Below are 19,923 nucleotides of genomic sequence, written 5' to 3'. Positions count from 1 at the left end.
TAAACAATATGTATTGTTTGTACTATGGGTCTCGGTTCTGTTAAATATAAAACATTTTTACAATATTTATCATTTATCGTTATAAAGGCATGTGCTCATCGACGAAAAAAGTTTGAAATTTTAAATATGAAAGCCTTCTGGAAAATGTATAGTCTCATTACTTTTGCTTACTCTCCCGCAACAACTGTTCATATTATTGCTGTACTTTTTCAAAGTTTGTCCTAGATTAATTAAATTTGATGATTATGTTGACATGCTGGTATTTTCTTGTTGGTTTTCGAACTGTCATCGCAAAACTTGTCCCACTCACATCAAACAACATAAAAATCGGTTTTAGCAAGACAATAAGATCTTGTTGTGAATAAAATACACAAGGCAGACCATTTTTATGCCTTTTATACGATACTTACACTACCAGTACACCAGGAAATTTACCCATTAAGTCGATGAAACTAATACACAAAACGTTTACTTTAATCGATGTTGTGAAGTGTACAATGTAGCTACTGACTGTTCACATCAGTGAATACAGTGTCTTGCTGTTTGCTATATCTTCACACAGTATCCCGGCTAATTGTCCATTGGGAACATTTTTGTGTTTCAATATCATGATTATTGGCTTTCTTTTGTTATTCGTTCTGATAGTCAAGTAATAACCGTTAAAACAAACATACTGCTCTACATGTTTAATAAAAGATTGATAAAGGATCAATGTTCAATGATGTTTAATCATCCTTGGATTTCTGAAACTTTAACAAGATCGCTACTGTAAGTGAACTATATGGTGTCGATATTTGATTCCTGTCCAGGATTCCAGAAGAAATATTTTAGTCATTTTCACTCTTTTATATAGCACTAAGGAAGTATAGCTTTGTTGTTTTAAAACAAATCATAGATGATAGATTGTACTCTTAAATCTCGAAGTCAGATAACCTTACTGACAAGATGAAATGCTTCAATGATATAACGCATCAGTAGTATTTTTTGTTATTTCAAAATGGCTCAAAATGACTCCATAATCAATCCCAAATACATTTACTCTCTCACAAAATTCTTAGAGCGGTCGCAACATGCCAGATTTATTTATTGTCAAATGTGATGCAATTATGGTCCTTCCGGAAATACAACTTTTCTCTCTGGTTATAGCTCCACGGTTGATGTACATATCGGTTTTAATTTCAAACTTGTTAAGGCTGTCTTTCCGCTGATTTTTGTTGGGTTGTTTTCCTCTTTCTCTTTGCCTTATACATGGCCTGTCTGCTTTCCCTATCTTGTGACCAAATGGGTTGTATTTGATAAAATCAAACCATAATGTATTAAGTTTAAGAGCATCACATTTAAATAAACTATTCATGCACATCGCGGAACTCGGGAGTAAACTAAATGTCACTTTAGTTATGACAATCAAATTGAATCGATATCCCTTGACGCAGGTAATGAATAATAAGGGTTCAAAGCCGATAAGACTCAGTTGTTTTGCAATGGGCATCCATGCTCTATGTACCTGAACAACAGGTTGATGAAAATGGGTTGATTCAGCATAAACATGGTATGTTTTCATCGACAATTGGATATTGCAAAGATCGAGGGCATTCGATGATAGATATAAAAATAGAGATCTGATGGAGATGTTTCTGTATGTAATTGTAAAGCCCCCATATGAGCTCCATAGTCAACGTGTTTTGTTGGATAAATAATCCGCTAGATAAAAGTACATTTAAAATATTAAAATATTTCTAATGTACCAAGGTGTCGTAGAGCGATCGTTGAATTACTAATCCTTTTGAATAACGCATGAGACACATGTTACCTGCCGGATTGGCTGGAAACATGTAACTTATGATTTCACTGACTCATTGGTGATAGAGTGTGATTAATTATATATATATCTTCTCACTCCTCCTAAAATGCCATTAAAAGTTATGTATCTGTTTGCTATGTTGTGTGTTTAGAGATAGAACATATGTATTTCTTTGTGTCAAAATATGTGTTGTCTTTATGTAAAGACGTGTGTGTTTCTTCTGTGTTTGATAAAGTCGTTGCATATTTTGCCCTTGGCCCTGTGGTATATCGAACTTTATGATAATTTAAGTTCTGTACCTGATTTCATACACTCTCTGACCATGAACTGCTAAACATCTGGTGTTGGTATCTAATCTGTTTTAATGTCAATGAATGTAATGATTTGAATTTGGATAAAGTACACTATAAATTCAAAAGTATTGAGGTCGTTTTAGATATTTATTTTATCACTTAACTAATTGATTGCTTCATTGTCTAGGTGTGGTAAGAGGACCATGCAATGCTGCCTGTGATAACCAGACGACTATAAAGAGCGTGTCGGGGTTGAATGCTGTCATAGCCGCCATGGTTACCTGGACATACATTGATGTATCCGAACCTTTCCTCATCCTAACAACCGGTACATTGGTTGTATTTAATGTTTCATCTTTATCACCGCTTATATGTTGAAATGATTTTGAATGGCAGACGTTTAGCTTTATATCATTTGACGGTCGTTCTATTGTATGGCGTTCGCAATTAACATCTCACAGTTTTCTTAACCATGACATGAAGCTGTGTTTTATGGTCGGCATATTGATTATACATAGTTGGAAGTTATAGCTTATACTTTTCTAAGCATTCCTTTTTTGCCCAAAGCCAACCGTAACATAAAGATGTGATTTCATGAACGACATTCGTATTGAAATATCTCTGGAAAAGTAACTGCCATCTGTTCTTTTTGTAACTTTTTAATCTTGGCCGAGATCCTCCTTATATTTTAACCGATCTCTTTCAAACTAGGTTGGCAAATATCACATGAAGTTTTTCCTAAACATATTTCGATAAGACAATTTTGAAATAAGGGTTGCCCTTGAGATATTTTTAACCAATTGAATGATTTTCAAAGACATGCTATCTTAGAGTATAAACGATCTCTATGAAAGGTTGACACAAAGTTATTTTCCATTCACAGTTCATTTCCGTTCCAAAATGGTAGTTATTGTTTGTTAACAAAGGTTTCCAATCTTGTCTGTAAGACCCCTCAGTTTCCAACAACTGAGTAGACTGAAAGGAAAAGTATTTTGATTTGCTATGTATTGCCTTAATGTTATCCATTTAGTTAATATTATACATTTCACTTTGGTATAGATCAAGTAAATTTCGTTCATCTGGTGTTACTCTTGCTTGCAATATTAAAGGATACTTTTAGTTTTGTCCCAACAATTGTAGCGTGAATGGTGTTGTGCAAGTATTTTGTATTTATATTTTTTCGTCAGTTAATAGTATGGCAGAAGATGATCTTGACATGATATTGCTGTTGGCGGAAGTCGACTTTCATCTCAACATCTCGGTTCTGCTGCCAAACAATATCCCAGTTCTTCAGTGGGTCACTCCTAACACTACCGATAGTTACGACAGCGACCAGATTTCGATCGATAACTGTGGTTCAAGTACAAGTTCAACATTTATGTCACTAAGTAGAGAAAAAGGAGATGCAGTTGACATTTGTCGTACCGAGTCACCAACAGAAGTTCATTATCAAATTGATAACACTCGTCAACTTTTTCACCCAATCGGAAATGCTTTGGTGGATATCATATCGTCACTCACACGCCATCTGATGTGGCCATCCACCTTCGTGCTTACTGACAACGGTAACTTAACATACTACTAATAATTATGAAATGATTTGCGTTTTCAGTATGAGAAGCCAAAATAATCATAATTCTTTTCATATCAGATGCCACATATTATGACACCTTTTATTTTCCACTTAAGCTAGGACTTTCAACGCTAAATTCTCTCAAAAAACCAGTTTCTATATTAAGTAAAGTTTTGTGTATTTTCTGGCCCTATTATCAACGATCCAGGCACAAAATAATTATGTGCAATGCACGTAGGAAATTGCATCAAAGTTTAATGCCAAACGATGGTTAAAACTGTTTTGTTCTTAAATGAAAAAATTAATTAAACGCTTCGCTGTATTTAGTGTTATGGTTTAGCAATGCATGAACCAATGTAATAGCCGATTAAAGTAGTTTATTGTGAAGTCATGGCTAGTATTACTATTCAAAGCAGAATTACAATTCTGACCAGGGATATTTTGACATTTGATATGAATAAACAAAATTGATTATATATCAATGAGAATTTATTCAATGGTTCTCTGCCATAACAAAGTATAACTGAGCTGTGTTTGTGGCAATTGACAGTACAAATCATAGGATAATTCTAAAATGATTGTTATGTAACGCATTTTTTAATTGGGTAATTTTTATTATCTAATCCTAGATATACTCATTATTTCTGACGCAATCCCAAAGAAAGCGTCCGTTTGAGACAGATGATTGACATTTACATACTAAAAGGTGTCATCGAAATGTGAAGGGGAGAGAACGATAATGAAAATTTTTTATGACATAATCCAGTTCACTTTTCTCTGCATCCAATGAGTTTGAATGTAGGTCTAATGTCAGAATGTCGATAAAGACGATAACCGTACAGTAGGCATATTCTCAACCCAGGGACCAATTTCAGTTAAGAAATATCACAACGAAGTGAAATCATATCACACAGTATTGTTTCCTATATTCACTGGATAATTATATAGACAAATTTCTAAAAACAAAAACGCACAGACAACTTTGGATGAGTTTTCTGTCATGATCTCTTGTTGATTCCTCTCCCCGGATGCCCGCTGTTTTATCGATCTAATTAAGTGAACACACACCTTTACCGTTCAGAGATAGACCTGACGAATTTAGGGTATGTACACAAAGAATCAATATAAATAACAATTTAGACAAAAAAATCTACTTGACACTATGCCAGTGCTAAGAAAAATCAACAAAATTTGATGAGAAATTGAAATGATCCTTATTTGAAAACCGGATGAAAACGACTGTTAAAACAACATATAAACCTTTACTAAATCTGTAAAGAATAAACGTCACATAGTATCCATATTTATAAACTGCATGCCTTAATTTACTGATGATATTAATGTATTATCGGAATTTCATCATAACAAGACATTAGTTATACTATCTTGAGCAATATCTTTTAGTTAAGTATTGACAAGCATACATATGTCTTATTATATAAGCTTGAAATTCAATGATAATATACAAGGTAATATCACTATTATATATATAACACCTGTTTATAACAATGATTTATAAATATAAACTTTATTTATTTTACAACAATTGCGAAACAAGTTATGTCAACATATACTAATCACTCTTGTTGGCCCGGATGTAAGCGCGCAAGGGGTCTTATGGTGGGAGGAAACCGGAATACCCGGGGAAAACCCACGTGGTCGGGCAGGTGACCCCTAATAATTTATTGTCGGTATACAATGCAAATACATACAAATTGTAATAATTTATTAATGTCAGTCCATTTTTATTTAATTGTTTTGAAAGACGAACATCTGGGTAATCTCGTCCGTGGTCTGTCTGAGTCTGGTGTGTCCGTTGTGACCGGAATGATGCCAGATATTCAATCTCCTCGATTTGAACAAGAATTGCTGTCTAAGATTGACTTTGCTATACGGGAGTTGCCAAATATTACTATAGTGTGTAGCATAGAATGTGTTTGGACCATACTGAAAAAGGTAAGAGAGAGAAAATACTAAGTGTTTTATTGAAATTGCAATTTGAAAGTATGGGTATAAATTTGTTAAACATAGTTTATAATTATACGCAAGTCATCTGCAATACTTGATGCCATTGGCACACAACCAACCAAGATGTTGAATAACTATTTCTAAATAATAAGAATAAGAGGGAGAGGGTGAAAAAACAAGCATTCGACTAATGTGTTACATTTTATTTCAAAATTTCAACATGAAAATAATACGGACAAGAGTTTGAACATTAGCGGCCCATAATCTAGAATTAAAGCAAGACGATGCCATTTGCATTTGCAATTGCAACTCTGTGCAGTCATACAAATGTTTGTTTTCTTCATATTTTGCCATCATTTTGGGTTTTGATTTGGAGTTTTTGTTAACATGTCGGTTCTTCGTCGTTAATCTAAATGTATATCTCAACTTTCATGGAACCCCATGCTTATATTCACATCGAGGCAAAATTCAAATGAGATGTGTTATAGATATTTTAATGTTTTATTGAACACTTTTGTTATTTGGAATTACATTATAAAATTGCTGTATTTTTCACATTCCTTTTTAGCCATTTTCCATTGCGCGCTGGGAAGTCCACAGATACGCAATGCGCCACATGACTCGATGGTTAATTGTTACTTTTGGTGATCGCATGGCGGCTGACCAACTCACTAACCTTGAAACCAACTTGGACAACGTTGTGGTCATCGTACTACCGGACAGTGTAGTTCGCAATTCTCTTTTCAATGGGAAAGTAAGTTCCCTAATTGATCAAACTGGAATCAAAGAATAGAAACTGTCAGATAACAAATATTATTGCAATTCATTAATCACATGTTGTAAAAAGTTTTTTTGTAAGGTGCGCCATTCCAATTATTAATTAAATGACGCGAAAGGATGGTTTTGAAGCTGTATGAAAAGCGTGATGGTTTCAGTTTCCTTATAGTGAGTTTTCTATTTCGGGTAAGCAATACTGCTGCCTCCCCAACTACGGTGAAATATGAAGGTGGCCGTGTTTGATGCTATTTGATTCTATTTTGTTTCATTTGGGAAAGTGACACTACTTACGGAGACTGAAATGATTATATATATACATAGCTGGTGTCGGCGATGAAGCAGACACTCGTTCTTTATACTGTTCAGCAGTCTCAATATATTTAGATATCTTTCTTTCTTTCTTCGAATTTCTGTTTGAATTGATATTTTGTTACCATAAAGGTATTTTCTTCGGTTGTTTTTCTTTCACATAGAACGTAATGTACAAGTGAACGTCTAGTAGTCATAACTCATCAATTCAACGTCTAACAGCCATATTGATTAGCAGGTACAAGTATAAATAAAGATACAGACACTGGCATGTGAATACAACAAACCAGTTAGCTTTGAATAAAACCGACGAGGCCTTTACGAACTTTTCACCGATTTCCGCTGGGGATCTATATTTTCTGACTTAAACAAATTTCCGCCGGACATCTATACTTCCTGACATGCAAATTTCTGATGGGGGCCTTTATTTCCCGACATACAAATTTCCGATGGGAGTCTCTAATTCCCGACATACAAATTTCCGATGGGGAACTATATTCCAGCCATACATATTTCTTATGGGGTATCTACATTTTCATGCTAAAATTCAAAATTCCATTTTGTGAAATCTCGACGAAGCTATTGATGTAATAAGCCATATTTTGTAACCTTAATTGACTTGTCACAATATTGAACCTCAAAAATACTGCTATGTTGAACCTAGAGTCGTTTATTTGACCTTGCGTGGGTGTTTGTTACATACATATTACGTACTACATTAAAAAAACGTTTCGTTAAAGTCGTCTCCACGAAAACTTGTCATCTTGTCAAGTAATCAATAACCAGGTATCTTACCATGATACGTTGTTGATATATGCTTGTATTCCGATGGGTCTCGTGATCACAAAACGGAGCAGCATTAATACCTCTTTGAACTTTTCACCGGCGCAACCTCTACCCGTATATCAGACAACTTAGTTCCTACTTACCTTTGTAAATTGATAAAATAATGCACAGACATAAGTGGAAGCAGTTTTTAACGAAATATAGATAAGTTATTATTCGCACAATAATCAGCCAGGTTTTTGTTAGTGCACATGTTTTCACACAACTTTGCGCGGGAAATTCAGTATTGTTTCCCTCATATTATTGTTCATTATTTTGAACGCAGTTTGCATTCAAGTGTCAATTTAATGATATATACTCTAGGAAATGATGCACCGGTACATTGTTTTGGGTAATAACAAAGCTGCCCCTAAATTTTGGAAATATTCAGTGTTTGGATTTACTCCATGGCAAGAGTAACTAATAAATACGTCGCAAAATGAATTACATGCTGTCTATTTTGACATTATAAAACTACTACAGTACTCCTTGATTTCTACGGTATTATTCCAATAACTGAATCGATAGTTATCTCCAACAATTGAGCATACTTGTAAGACGAGTTCTTTTCAAACCATAACAGAGAATATTGTTGGAATGTTGAAACATCACGAGTAGTAAAACTTGAGTTAGGTGGTAAACTTACCGTGCATTTGAATATTCATATTTAAACTACAGTGATTTTCGGTATCATTGTAACATTATCATTTCGAATGCAACCTCACAAAATACGAAAATAAATAAATAAATAAAATTTGATACAATAACGCAAATAAACTGGTAGGTTAGTCAATTCATACTACACACGGCCGTTGTTAACAATGTCATTAAAATGTTGATATTGCAATATGTATCCTTTAATAAATACACTAATGATCCGCGGACTTGCATGCACCATTAACTACCATGCGCTCGAATGAAACGGTCATAATAGATGAGAACTAATGAACAACATATAATACCGAAGGGATTCACCACATAAAACATGTTGATAATCGGTTATCGATACTTTACTGACACAGTGATTGCAATCATGTTAACGATACCCGAGCATGAAAAGACATAGAGATATTTTTGTATTCATGTACTTGGGACCTAAATACTCATCTAAAAGTTGATAGACATAATTATCAGTAGGCCATTACTAGACAGAAACATTTGATAATATACTTCAGAACCATTTCACCATAATCTTACAAAAAAAAAACGTCTTCTGTTTTTTTTGCTGATGTATATCAGAATTGGGAAATGAACACAACACATTCTAGTTTCAGCAATACAAGGGTCTGTGTTAGTTTTCAGGAATGGCAAGTTGTTACTTGATCACATTTTACTTGAAATAACCGTTTTGATGATATTTGCTGATATATTAAAATGTTGTTTTATTCTAGGAGGTACAAACGTACATACAGGCTGTTCTCAGCGACATTGGGAGCAGTTATAACGTGTCTTATGGCGATGAAAACAACACAACATTTAAGTCAATGACGATGGAACGAATTTTGACGGTAAGTGTTTTTGGCCAATACTACTAGGTGAGTCAATCTTAAATGGATCAAAGTATCAAGCTTGTGGATTGAATTCGAAAAACAGCTTCATTGAAAAGATAATGAAGCTGTAACCATTCACATGATGATCCTAGGTAATTGTTCACATTAATAAATACCTTACTTTTGCAGGGGTTTTGTTTTGTATTGTGTATCATCAACAACTTTGACAAATTAAGGACTACTTCTCCATGTATGCGAGATGAATATATGTGTTAAGTGAATGTGGTTAAGGAAGGCTGAGGTATTTTCGTGTAAGTTGCGTTGTGATAGTGCACCCTGAAACGACTTTATAGTGTTACCACATTGAAGTATACTATCTAATGTACTCAAGTGATCGTCCCACCCGATCGCAATATATTGATGGTGGGATAACCAGTTGATAAATTACCATAATACTGAGCGTTAAGTAAGGGGTAGTCACAGACATTTCAAAGACTTCGATATGTTTCAGCTAACCGACATAATCGAAAGCTTTCCTCATAGGTGTGAGCGCTGAACTGAAGGTCAGATATAAAGTTGTGTTAATTGAGGGTTACGTTAGAAAAAGGAATCGTCTAGAGAGCAAATATATCCTAGATTAAGTAGCTTCTACGATAACGCAATGATAGAAGTGCAATATTTACATCCTACTAACAGTGTTGTTTTAAAGACTTGTCTCGCTTTATCTAGGTCATTTGTACATAGAAACACACTTTGTTACTGATTAAGAGAATATCCTGAGGAAATAGAACTATAACTGGATTCCGGTCCTAATGGCTGTGCATATTCATATATGCCTGGGATAATATGGCTCTTCATACAAAGACAATATAAGGTACCAATAACTAATCACACACGAGTAAACATATGATATGTCGGCACAATACCATTATTAATGTATGTTTTTACTAATAGATCCTTTGTGTTTTGTACTGGTATACTACAACGGTCTCTAGATAGCAATGAAATCATTCTTATTTTTATACCCTAATGAGTTCACTACAAATGATAACAAGCTGTATTTTGTATCATTATACCTTTCAATCGTCCAAAATAGCGTGAATATGACATACGTCGTTAACCGACATAAAATAACCTATCTGTCCCCAGTTAGTCACTATTCAATCCTTAACGCTCAGTATTTAAGGAGTGTATTGTCGGTATAATCTGACCGCATAATTGCATAATCCAGGATGACAGCACTATAAATTAGGCTTTAGTTCTGTAATATCACAAGGAGGCTTTCGTGTATATACCGCAGTCATCCACAAACAAATGCACTAATCTCGTATACATATTGGCAGATCGTCCTTAAATGTTCATTGCTGATCATAGAACGTTAATCTATATAAAATTGTATCAAACCAAACCTATATATTATTTCGACAAACAATAATTTTATCTATTTTACGTACGAAATACGAAGAATTGTCTAAATCAAAAGAGCTTCAAAATGAAATTCATGGAAAAAACTTGGATTTTGGTATGTTCGCAACAGCCCTTTAATATGTTGCATGACTATCATTTTACTTCCTCGCTGATTGGTCAAAACAATTCCTATAATTCAAAATGTATCGCGATGTTATACCAAAACAGGCGGAATACTTTTAGTCGAGGTGGATATTGTAACAGGCTGGTCACCACCAGGTTATGAAAAGATTTCACAAACTTCATATGATAGTTCACTTTGTTTTAATGACATTGTGTATTATGTATAGGGATGCTTCAACTTATCATGCATCACTGTTACTGTCAAAAGTCAGTGTGGTAGGATACAGTCGTGTACTGCATATATATAAGATATTATAATTGATTAATATATCCTAAATCAATTAGAATATAATAGACTGTATTGTATAGAAATGTCTGTAACCGTAACTTAATCTTATCCTTAAATTGTTTGTCTTATTATCCAGTAATATTAAGTACCATTGATTTCCTAATAATGATAAATCAACCTCGATAAACACTTATAAACAGAGTTTCTAAGCTTTAAAAACATATCTAATTCTCCGGGTTAACTCCCTTTCGAAAGTAAAGAAGTGAAATATAGCTACTCCAGCAAATCTAGATTGTCTGACAGAAATATTTTCCCTCTCCCTTTGATACCTTTCTCACCGCATCACATGATCCCTTCAAGCCAATCAAGTCTCCTCTCACATCCATACTCGAAAACAAAAGTAACTTACCTTGCACATTCAAATAAAGTATTTTGTTTGTTACAATTGTTGAAATTATGTCCCTTTATTGTCGTTATCCATCTTTTCATATTCAAACGTTCTCTGACTAATGAGGTCAATTTAAGATATTACATTCATTACAATGAAAAGCATTGTCTATACTCAGCGTCTCGTAGTAATATCCGACGACATGTGTTATGTCACACAAAAATAGCGATGGTAAGAATTACAAAGTTCTTGTGATAGTTACTATCACAGTAAATTGTATAACGAGACTTACAGATAATAATGAAAAGTCAACTTAATTCGTATAATAAATATTCTATAATTTAATGGAAATGTTTTATAATGCTAAATTCACAGGGCATTCAAATCGGCAACTCAAGTTCGGTTTACAAGCAGCAGCTTCACATATGTTTGATATAAAAACAAAACAAACAAAAAGCAAACAAAAAAAAATGAAAATGGTTGGGTCCAAATGTGATTCAAGTTTATAGTTAGACATCCCGCATAAGGAGGGTCTTCCTTAATATCATTATGGGTTTGTTTAGCATTGTTCCTGAGAAAACAATGACTCTCACAAGGGAAAATAATTTTTGTACAACACAGACTCTCGTAGTAGACACAATGATATGACCTTATTGTGTGTCGTTTACAATAAAACAGTCAAGAATTCTGTCAGACATCTCAAAGGTGAATTCAACAATCCATAAACATGTGATGTAAACATATCTGTGGTGTTCACTGTGGAACACTGAAAAAAACACTTGTGTAATAATTAAACACTTCATGTGTAGTATAAGTTTATAAACATACAACATACAAACACTTTAAACTGCACAACATGTCAAATGTGAACCTTTTTGCCAAAATGGAACTCACTACATATTTAAGTAAATAAGCACTAAGGCCCAACTTGTTTGGTACACATTTAAGTATAAAAATATTTTGCCCATAATGAAGCTGAAGTATTGATAAGAAATGGGATCAATATGTCGCAAAATGCCTATCAACAAGAATAAAGTCTTTAAACAGGATCACAAGATCAAAGATATAAATAAACAACCGGATGATACAAGTTAATATCGAGGGAATTAAATCACACTATTGATAAACATTCGCATTGTCAACAGGGAGAGATGAAAAAGAATAATCCCATGTTAAATAACCCAAAGACAGGATTACAACAAACATCAATTAAAAAAGGAATCTGTGTTTTCCGGAGTTTGCGTTGTAGTTTTCGTTGAGATTCACGCAAGCGCGAATTAAAAGGATGAATTAAATGTCGTTTACTTAAGCTTTACTGCTGATGTTTGTAAGTATTTCATATATACGAAATGTATCTTCATCTAAAACATTTTCCTGTTTCGTGATTGAACATGATCAAGTATCTTTCATATGAATATTTATACTTAATAAACAGTTGCATTATTTGGTCATGTAATAAGTTATATTTTTATATTTTGTATCATTTTCACTCTAAATGTATGCCTATATCTATTATTAAAATGTAATTACATATAGGTACTAGATATATATCATAAACTACATGTTCCAACGATAGGATAAACCGGAACACTATTAATTTGATAGCGTTTTGTTGATTTCATATCATATTTTCAAATGTCCAGGCAATTTCACTGTTTGGTAAACAAAAATGACATCTTTTGGTTTTACTGTCGTCTGTTTTTAGCAGTACAACAAAATGGTGTGTCATTGGGTATCCATAGAGGCGTTGATGTGGACCCAGACAGGAAGAAAATTCCAGACAGTTGGACACATCCGGGATTCGGGAAGGCTTCTCACTTCCGGTGACATATTTCCGAACACCAAATTCGGATTCAATGGACGAAAACTTCTTGTATCCACTAATACTGTAAATATTAACACTATGTTTTTCATTTCGATTAAGAAAGTCACGTGACAGGTCAACTATATTTCTAGTCATGTATTGGTTCCTCCTTTACCCAATAGATAATTTTATTGTGCAAAGGTTTGATATTAACCGAAACTTCACATTGAAGTACTAAATTGTTAAGATACTAATATTTTATATACACTGGTAAATGATCATGATTGCAGATTTACATTTCTTCAGAGATTCATTTTCAGTTATCTGATATAATTTTGTTTCTGTTTTTCGCTTTCTGAAGTGGTATCCGTTTGTATCAAAACACAACGAGACATTTAGCGGTTTCTGTATTGACATGCTGGACCATTTGGCCATCAGTTTGAATTTTACGTAAGTTTGAGGTTAATCAGACCATACATATCTAACACGTGATTTTGTTGCTTCAATTGTGCCTCTAGTCTAGAAATATGTTAGTGGTTTTTTCGGGTTTTTATTCACTCAAAATCCCATCAATAAAATGATTCTCGAATTGAATTGCTTGAGGTCTCTACTGTACTCGCATTCATAATTTCATTCGTTAATATAACATTGGTGGAATAAGTATTAGTGATTCATCAGCAAAAGATGAATCCAACTTCTTCTTTGACTTTGAGGTTATTTACTGTATGTTACTGACGTAATTGATAACATATAGTTGCATCAATTAAACACTGTCTAGGTGCGTTCACGTTCTGCTTGGTAACCTGCTCCTGCCAAACAATAAACAACGTAGCCATGCCTTTATCAGAAACTTACCATATGATCAGGTGTGATAACAAGATAGTGACCTAAATGATGGTGCAGTTTGTTCTGGTCCAACAATAAATGTTCTATTCGATATTTATGTTAGAATGATCCACGAGAGAAAAAAATCACTAATGCCTTATATAAATATATAAACCATCAAAAGGACATTTATTGAACTAAACAGATTTGCTCAAAACCTTTTAGAAGATTCTTGTGTTCATTACTCCACTTAACATTGGTTTTTAACTTTAAAATTTACAACATTATTCTCGGGATCATTTTCCCGCTTAAATCTCACTCATAAAATTATCGAAATGAATTAACATAATAACTGCACGGTTAAAGTCCAGGATTTTATATAATATGATGAGATGAAGAAGTACAATATGTAAATTATTTTTATACATACTCAATCCCTAAAGAAGCCCTCAGAAACAGAACTCACTTTTATGAAAACCATACACTTCATTGTGTGTCTATATCTTATCCTCATGTGTTTTATTTTTATATGTATACGAAGTAGAATAATATTACTGGTAATGTAAATCTTATATATTGTGTCAATGTATACCGAAACGATGACGTATACGGTGCAACAAAGCTGTAATGAAATATTCATTTTGTTTTTTTTTTTTAAACTATCTCTTGTAAAAGATTTGAATATTGATCAGAAAAAACAGTATGAATGTTGACTAAACATTTGATGGACCACGAAATTGACTTTGATCATAGACAAATCATTTCATAAAACTGGAAGTATCAACATTATTTCATGAGTAAAAATCTTTTCAGATATCGCTTGACTATGCCAGCTGATGGGGCTTGGGGAATGGAGTTCGAAAACGGCAGCTTCAATGGTTTGGTCGGTCAGATGCAGAGAAACGTAAGTGTGTTTTATCATACAGAAACTAATTTAGCAATCACTTTAATTCATGTCGTCTTCGTAATTAATGTTATTAGGCTCAATAGAATTACCGAGTTCGAAATTCCGAACAAAGGCACATTCCGTATGTTTTCATTTTTTTTTTTTTTTTTAATTTGTTTGTTTCGTTTTCATGTTTGCGTTTCTTTTACAAAGGAGGTTGACTTGACAGTAGCCCCAATGTCAATACAGACAAATCGGGAGGCAGTGATGGATTTTTCGTACCCATACTACTTCGAACCAACTATTATGCTCCTGAAAAAACCCGACCCTTCCGAGACAAAATGGCGCACTCTAATTGATCCCTTCACAACTACTGTGCTGATCTGCATAGGGATTTCTCTGCCGACAATGTCATTTGTCATGTGCATGTTGGAGTATCTGAGTCCCTATTACAGAGGAATACCGGATAGGGCTTCCATGAGGGGCCTCCATCACTTCTCAGACTCTTTTTGGTACTTATATGGAGCCCTCCTCACACAAGGTAGTTCACTGTTGTAAGCTCCAACGATTCAAAATTATATGTAAATTACTATAATTTTCTTACTCGTGTAGTTTTCTAAATACGTCTTGCCAATGTGAGGAAATGAATTTTTGATTTTCTGTTGACCAATGGAAGACCAATGCAGTCATTAACTTATTATCATTTAAGATCCGACATAACTTACGTCAACTGAACACGATTTACATGTCGGCGTTAAAGCAGAAAACGCTCATCATTCCAGGACACCTCATCTCATTCTTTCACAATTTTTGTTTTGCCCATACTGGTTTTCATATCATCATTTTTAAGTTTTAATTAAAATTCAGTTGACATATCAGTATTTTATTGGTGTTTGTCGATCAATATGCTCCATGTACACTATGCCAACTATGAGAACATTTCAATTTGACAGGAGGAGAACACATGTCGGATGCTGTATCGGGGAGGACATTGCTGAGCTTCTGGTGGCTATTCTGCATCGCCATGATGGCAACATATAGCGGCAATCTGATTGCTTTTCTTACGGTATCGAAGGAAAGGTTGCCATTTGATACGATCAGTGGCATGATCAAACAGGATATATATAAGTGGGGAACTATCGGGGGAACTGCCTTCATCGATATTTTCAGGGTATGGTACAGCGAGGCACCAGAAGGGAAAAATTTCATAAATATATGTTTATTGAAATAGATGATAGAAAACTGAAATATGACTGGAAAATATCCATGATGGTTTTTGTAAGACCTGAAAAGCGAGACAATGTCATGGAACGATTATCAGAGAATTTTCCCGACGTAATTAATGAAAACTAATCAATTAAAATGCTAGATACGTAACGATTTCTCACTGTTAATTGAATAACGTGCCGAGTGTGCAAGTTTGATGATAATAATTGTTCTGTAACGGATCACAGATCGCTTATAGAGAAACATAACACAGGGTCGTGTATTAGAAGGCCACGGTAACATGCTTAACTCTTTCGTTACATAACAATGTAGCTTTCAATATATAACTTCAGAGATATTCATGATGTCATGATGTCCCGTTAATTTCCGTTCAGAATCTTTATTGCAAGTCAGCCATATGATGGTTAAATGCCTTTTCGTTGTTTTAACTATCGATGGATCGTTCGTTTAGTTCAGGTTCAAATAATTAAAGTCAATGTGATGGAGATTGACTTAGGATGTATGGGATGAGAGCGCATGGTCGTTTTAGTGAGAATCATGTTTTGCTATTTCAGGCATCCGAGCAACACGAGTTCCAGCAGGTATGGAACGGAATTGTGTCGTATAACCAGTCGGACAGAAACGTACTGAGTCCTGATCCTGAAGTCCATATCTCCAAGGTACTGTCTGGAAATTATGTATTCTTAGCAGACAAGACCTATAGCGAGTTAAGGATGAGAGGCCGCAAGGAGTGTGATCTGGTGATGACGAAAGAGGAATTTCTGCCTTTTCAGTATGCTGTGGGTCTTCCCAATAACTCTCCATACACAAAGCTGTTTGCTGACGCGTAAGTGGTTAATTTGATCTGGTTTTAAAGATAAACATGCGAATATTTATATTCTCACGGTAGTTTATTGCAAATCAATTCCTAAGTCCTATAGTAATTAGAATTTGGCGTTTTTCGTCCGTTCATCCTGTTTATCATTTTTGACAATTGTTTTCGACATTAGGAAAGCGGTATCCTTATGATCTGTAGCTGGGCTGTTGTTTAAATATTAATGTATATACCAAGAATATTTACATAGGCTGTGTCTGGGACCTTGTACCATTGTATATTATGTACAATAAAATAGGTCGAAAGGGACAAATAGAAACACCAAAATAGAAAAATTACAGTAGAGTCATAACACCACAAATACATAAGGAGATACAAATCAGCTGTAAAGTCACAAGGGTTTCAAATTTCACCGCCGAAATCGTCATAGAAATGTCAATATATTGAATCCTAACTATGTAACAATTACTCGATCAACCTCTTACACTTACAAGTGGATAGCAAATATATTTTGTAAAGAAATTCGTTAGAGTCGGATTGTATGTTGAATGCATTTCATCCTTTAACACTTTTCGATGATGACTTCCTGTCTTGTTTCAGAGTACTTACCATTCACGAAAGTGGCCTGTTAGAAATATGGAAGCTAAAAAATTGGCCTAAAAGGAGCACATGTTTCAGTTCTATGGTTCCTGAAGCTACTATAGTGACCTTAATTGACATACAGAGTGCTTTCTACCTGATCGGAATAGGCATAGTGATAGGTGGAACAGTGTTACTGTGTGAATGTGGATATTCTTACTGGGAAAGACACAAAGGTATCAATGCAAATAGACCTGCTGTAATACACAAACATACCAAACGCATCACATAGGATACCATGTAGATACGAGATTCGTGAATCAATGTGTGTCGGGATTGTGTGAAAGGGATTTAATTTTTCGATTATTTCTTTTCTAAAAGTTAAGTAAAATTATCAACATTCAACATCTATGGTGAGATAATATTGTTTCTGGATTGGGGAGAGGGGTTGTGTTACGGAAGTGAATTAAGATATGGTTTTAATCAGATTGGGGACAAAAGTAAACGGTGGTAGGGAAGTTTCCGAACAACAGCAGGAAAGTAAGCAGATCGATATGTAATGACATGGATTTGAGGACAACTTATTGACTTTTGCTTTTCGGTTGTAATATACTGCATCAGTGGACTTGTTTGTGAGGTTTAATTGCTACATAATGTGTCTTGGTTTAAACAAAATAAAGGTTAAACTTGATGAAAATCACATTGTTATCTTAAACAAATAAAAATGGAATGAAGCTTTGATACGTTTTATAATATAAAGTTGAACGTTGGTCTTACTGTTATGTGGAGCAGGCATATAACATGATGCAGTGTTATTGATTATGAAATCAATTTTATGTGTTCTTACTTAATTAAATTTGATTATACTGTGATTGTAGGAAATAGCAACATCAACTCTAATTCTAATTGCATAAAACTAATGAAGGCGCGGTACATATAACACAACCACCATGCGTACTAACGAGCACCAAAAACGTCATGTCAAATAGGGTAATAGAATGAGGCCATTATGTCGAAAAGGAAAATCTCGTCGAATACCAGTAAACAAGAATTAAATAAAAGCTATTTTTGCATGCATGGCATTACAAAACAAACTGACATCACAACAGTTTGCGTCGTTTCTGATTCAGATTGAAAATAGTAAGGAGAATTAGCAAATAGTTTTAACATACAGTTGATTACGTGCAATGGCAAACTAATCTCGGAACCTTCCTCACGATGTTATCATACAATACCATGGGCATGGTCTGGCTGCGCAATGGTATCGTATCCGCCGTAACTTAGATCTCCAGAACTCGGTTCCTCGATTTAACCATCTTGCTATATATGAAGGTTAACAAATGAAATGGAAGTCAGGCTTTTAATTTCAAAGACTATCGGCATGAGTAGCCAACAAGAACTAGGGAAACATCGGAATACTATGAAACACTCCATAGAGCCTGGAGATGAAGCTGATAGTTTTGAATAGATCACATGTCTTGGGATATACATGTAATACGAAACAGGTCACAGATAAGACAATATTGAAGTAACCTATTGTCCAAATAGTGATATATGAGATTCTGAATCTATACATGTGATCCTACACATGTGGATTATACAAAGGGATTTTATAAAGGATATGGATCACATCAATCAACATATTCATTACGATTATTAGAATGAACCAATGTTGAAAATACCAACACGTCTACAGAAGCTTAATTCAAACTCCACACACATCATTCACACTGTCACAGGAGGGCTCTCATTCTCAACACAAACCATTCACACTGTCACAGGAGGGCTCTCATTGTCCCCACACATCATTCACACTGTCACAGGAGGGCTCTCATTCTCCACACACATCATTCACACTGTCACAGGAGGGCTCTCATTCTACACACACATCATTCACACTGTCACAGGAGGGCTCTAATCCTCCAGACACACCATTCACACTGTCATAGGAGGGCTCTCATTCTCCACATACATCATTCACACTGTCATAGGAGAGCTCTCATTGTCCACACACATCATTCACATTGTCACAGGAGGGCTCTCATTCTCCACACACATCATTCACACTGTCATTTTTGGTTAATATCTCAGTATTATATCATTAATTTTCATGAAATACGAACATATATTTTCTTTGATTCTCCTCTAGAAGAACAGAAGGTCATTTATTTAGGTAAAGGATCAGACGTGAAACTTTATCAATCCGGTAACACATCTGACGCCAGTATTGGAAAACGAATTGCAGCAACATATTGAGTTTTTGCTTTTTAATCATTTTCCAAAATATCACCTTTCAGTAAATCATCAAGGGAACAAAAGTTAAATATTGGATCGTTTTTACTTCTCATCCTTAACACCCTGTCTTATAAGATTCTCTGTCAGCTGTTTAGAGATATACATCCTTAAAAGTCTGTCTTGTGAGTTAATCTGTCAGCTGTTTAGAGGCATACATCCTTAAAAGTCTGTCTTGTGAGTTTATCTGTCAGCTGTTTAGAGACATACATCCTTAAAAGCCTGTCTTGTGAGATTATCTATCAGCTGTTTA

General features: G+C 34.5%; 1 protein-coding gene across 1 annotated transcript; it reads left to right on the top strand.

Moving 5' to 3' along the window:
- Positions 1 to 1,491: 1,491 nt before the first annotated feature.
- Positions 1,492 to 17,670, top strand: LOC132550559 (glutamate receptor ionotropic, kainate 1-like). Its single transcript, XM_060214648.1, has 13 exons — positions 1,492 to 1,549; positions 2,282 to 2,422; positions 3,282 to 3,659; positions 5,433 to 5,623; positions 6,204 to 6,389; positions 8,938 to 9,054; positions 12,952 to 13,131; positions 13,409 to 13,497; positions 14,686 to 14,776; positions 14,972 to 15,299; positions 15,712 to 15,929; positions 16,540 to 16,811; positions 17,400 to 17,670. The coding sequence occupies exons 1-13, from the start codon at positions 1,492 to 1,494 to the stop codon at positions 17,668 to 17,670; spliced, it is 2,520 nt and encodes an 839-aa protein (XP_060070631.1).
- The last annotated feature ends 2,253 nt before the right edge of the window (positions 17,671 to 19,923 follow it).

Source organism: Ylistrum balloti, unplaced genomic scaffold (genome assembly GCF_031769215.1).
Source record: "Ylistrum balloti isolate Yb309-2 unplaced genomic scaffold, AGI_CSIRO_Ybal_v1 Utg370128, whole genome shotgun sequence".
NCBI lineage: Eukaryota > Metazoa > Mollusca > Bivalvia > Pectinida > Pectinidae > Ylistrum > Ylistrum balloti.
This window is presented reverse-complemented; position numbering and strand designations above follow the sequence as displayed.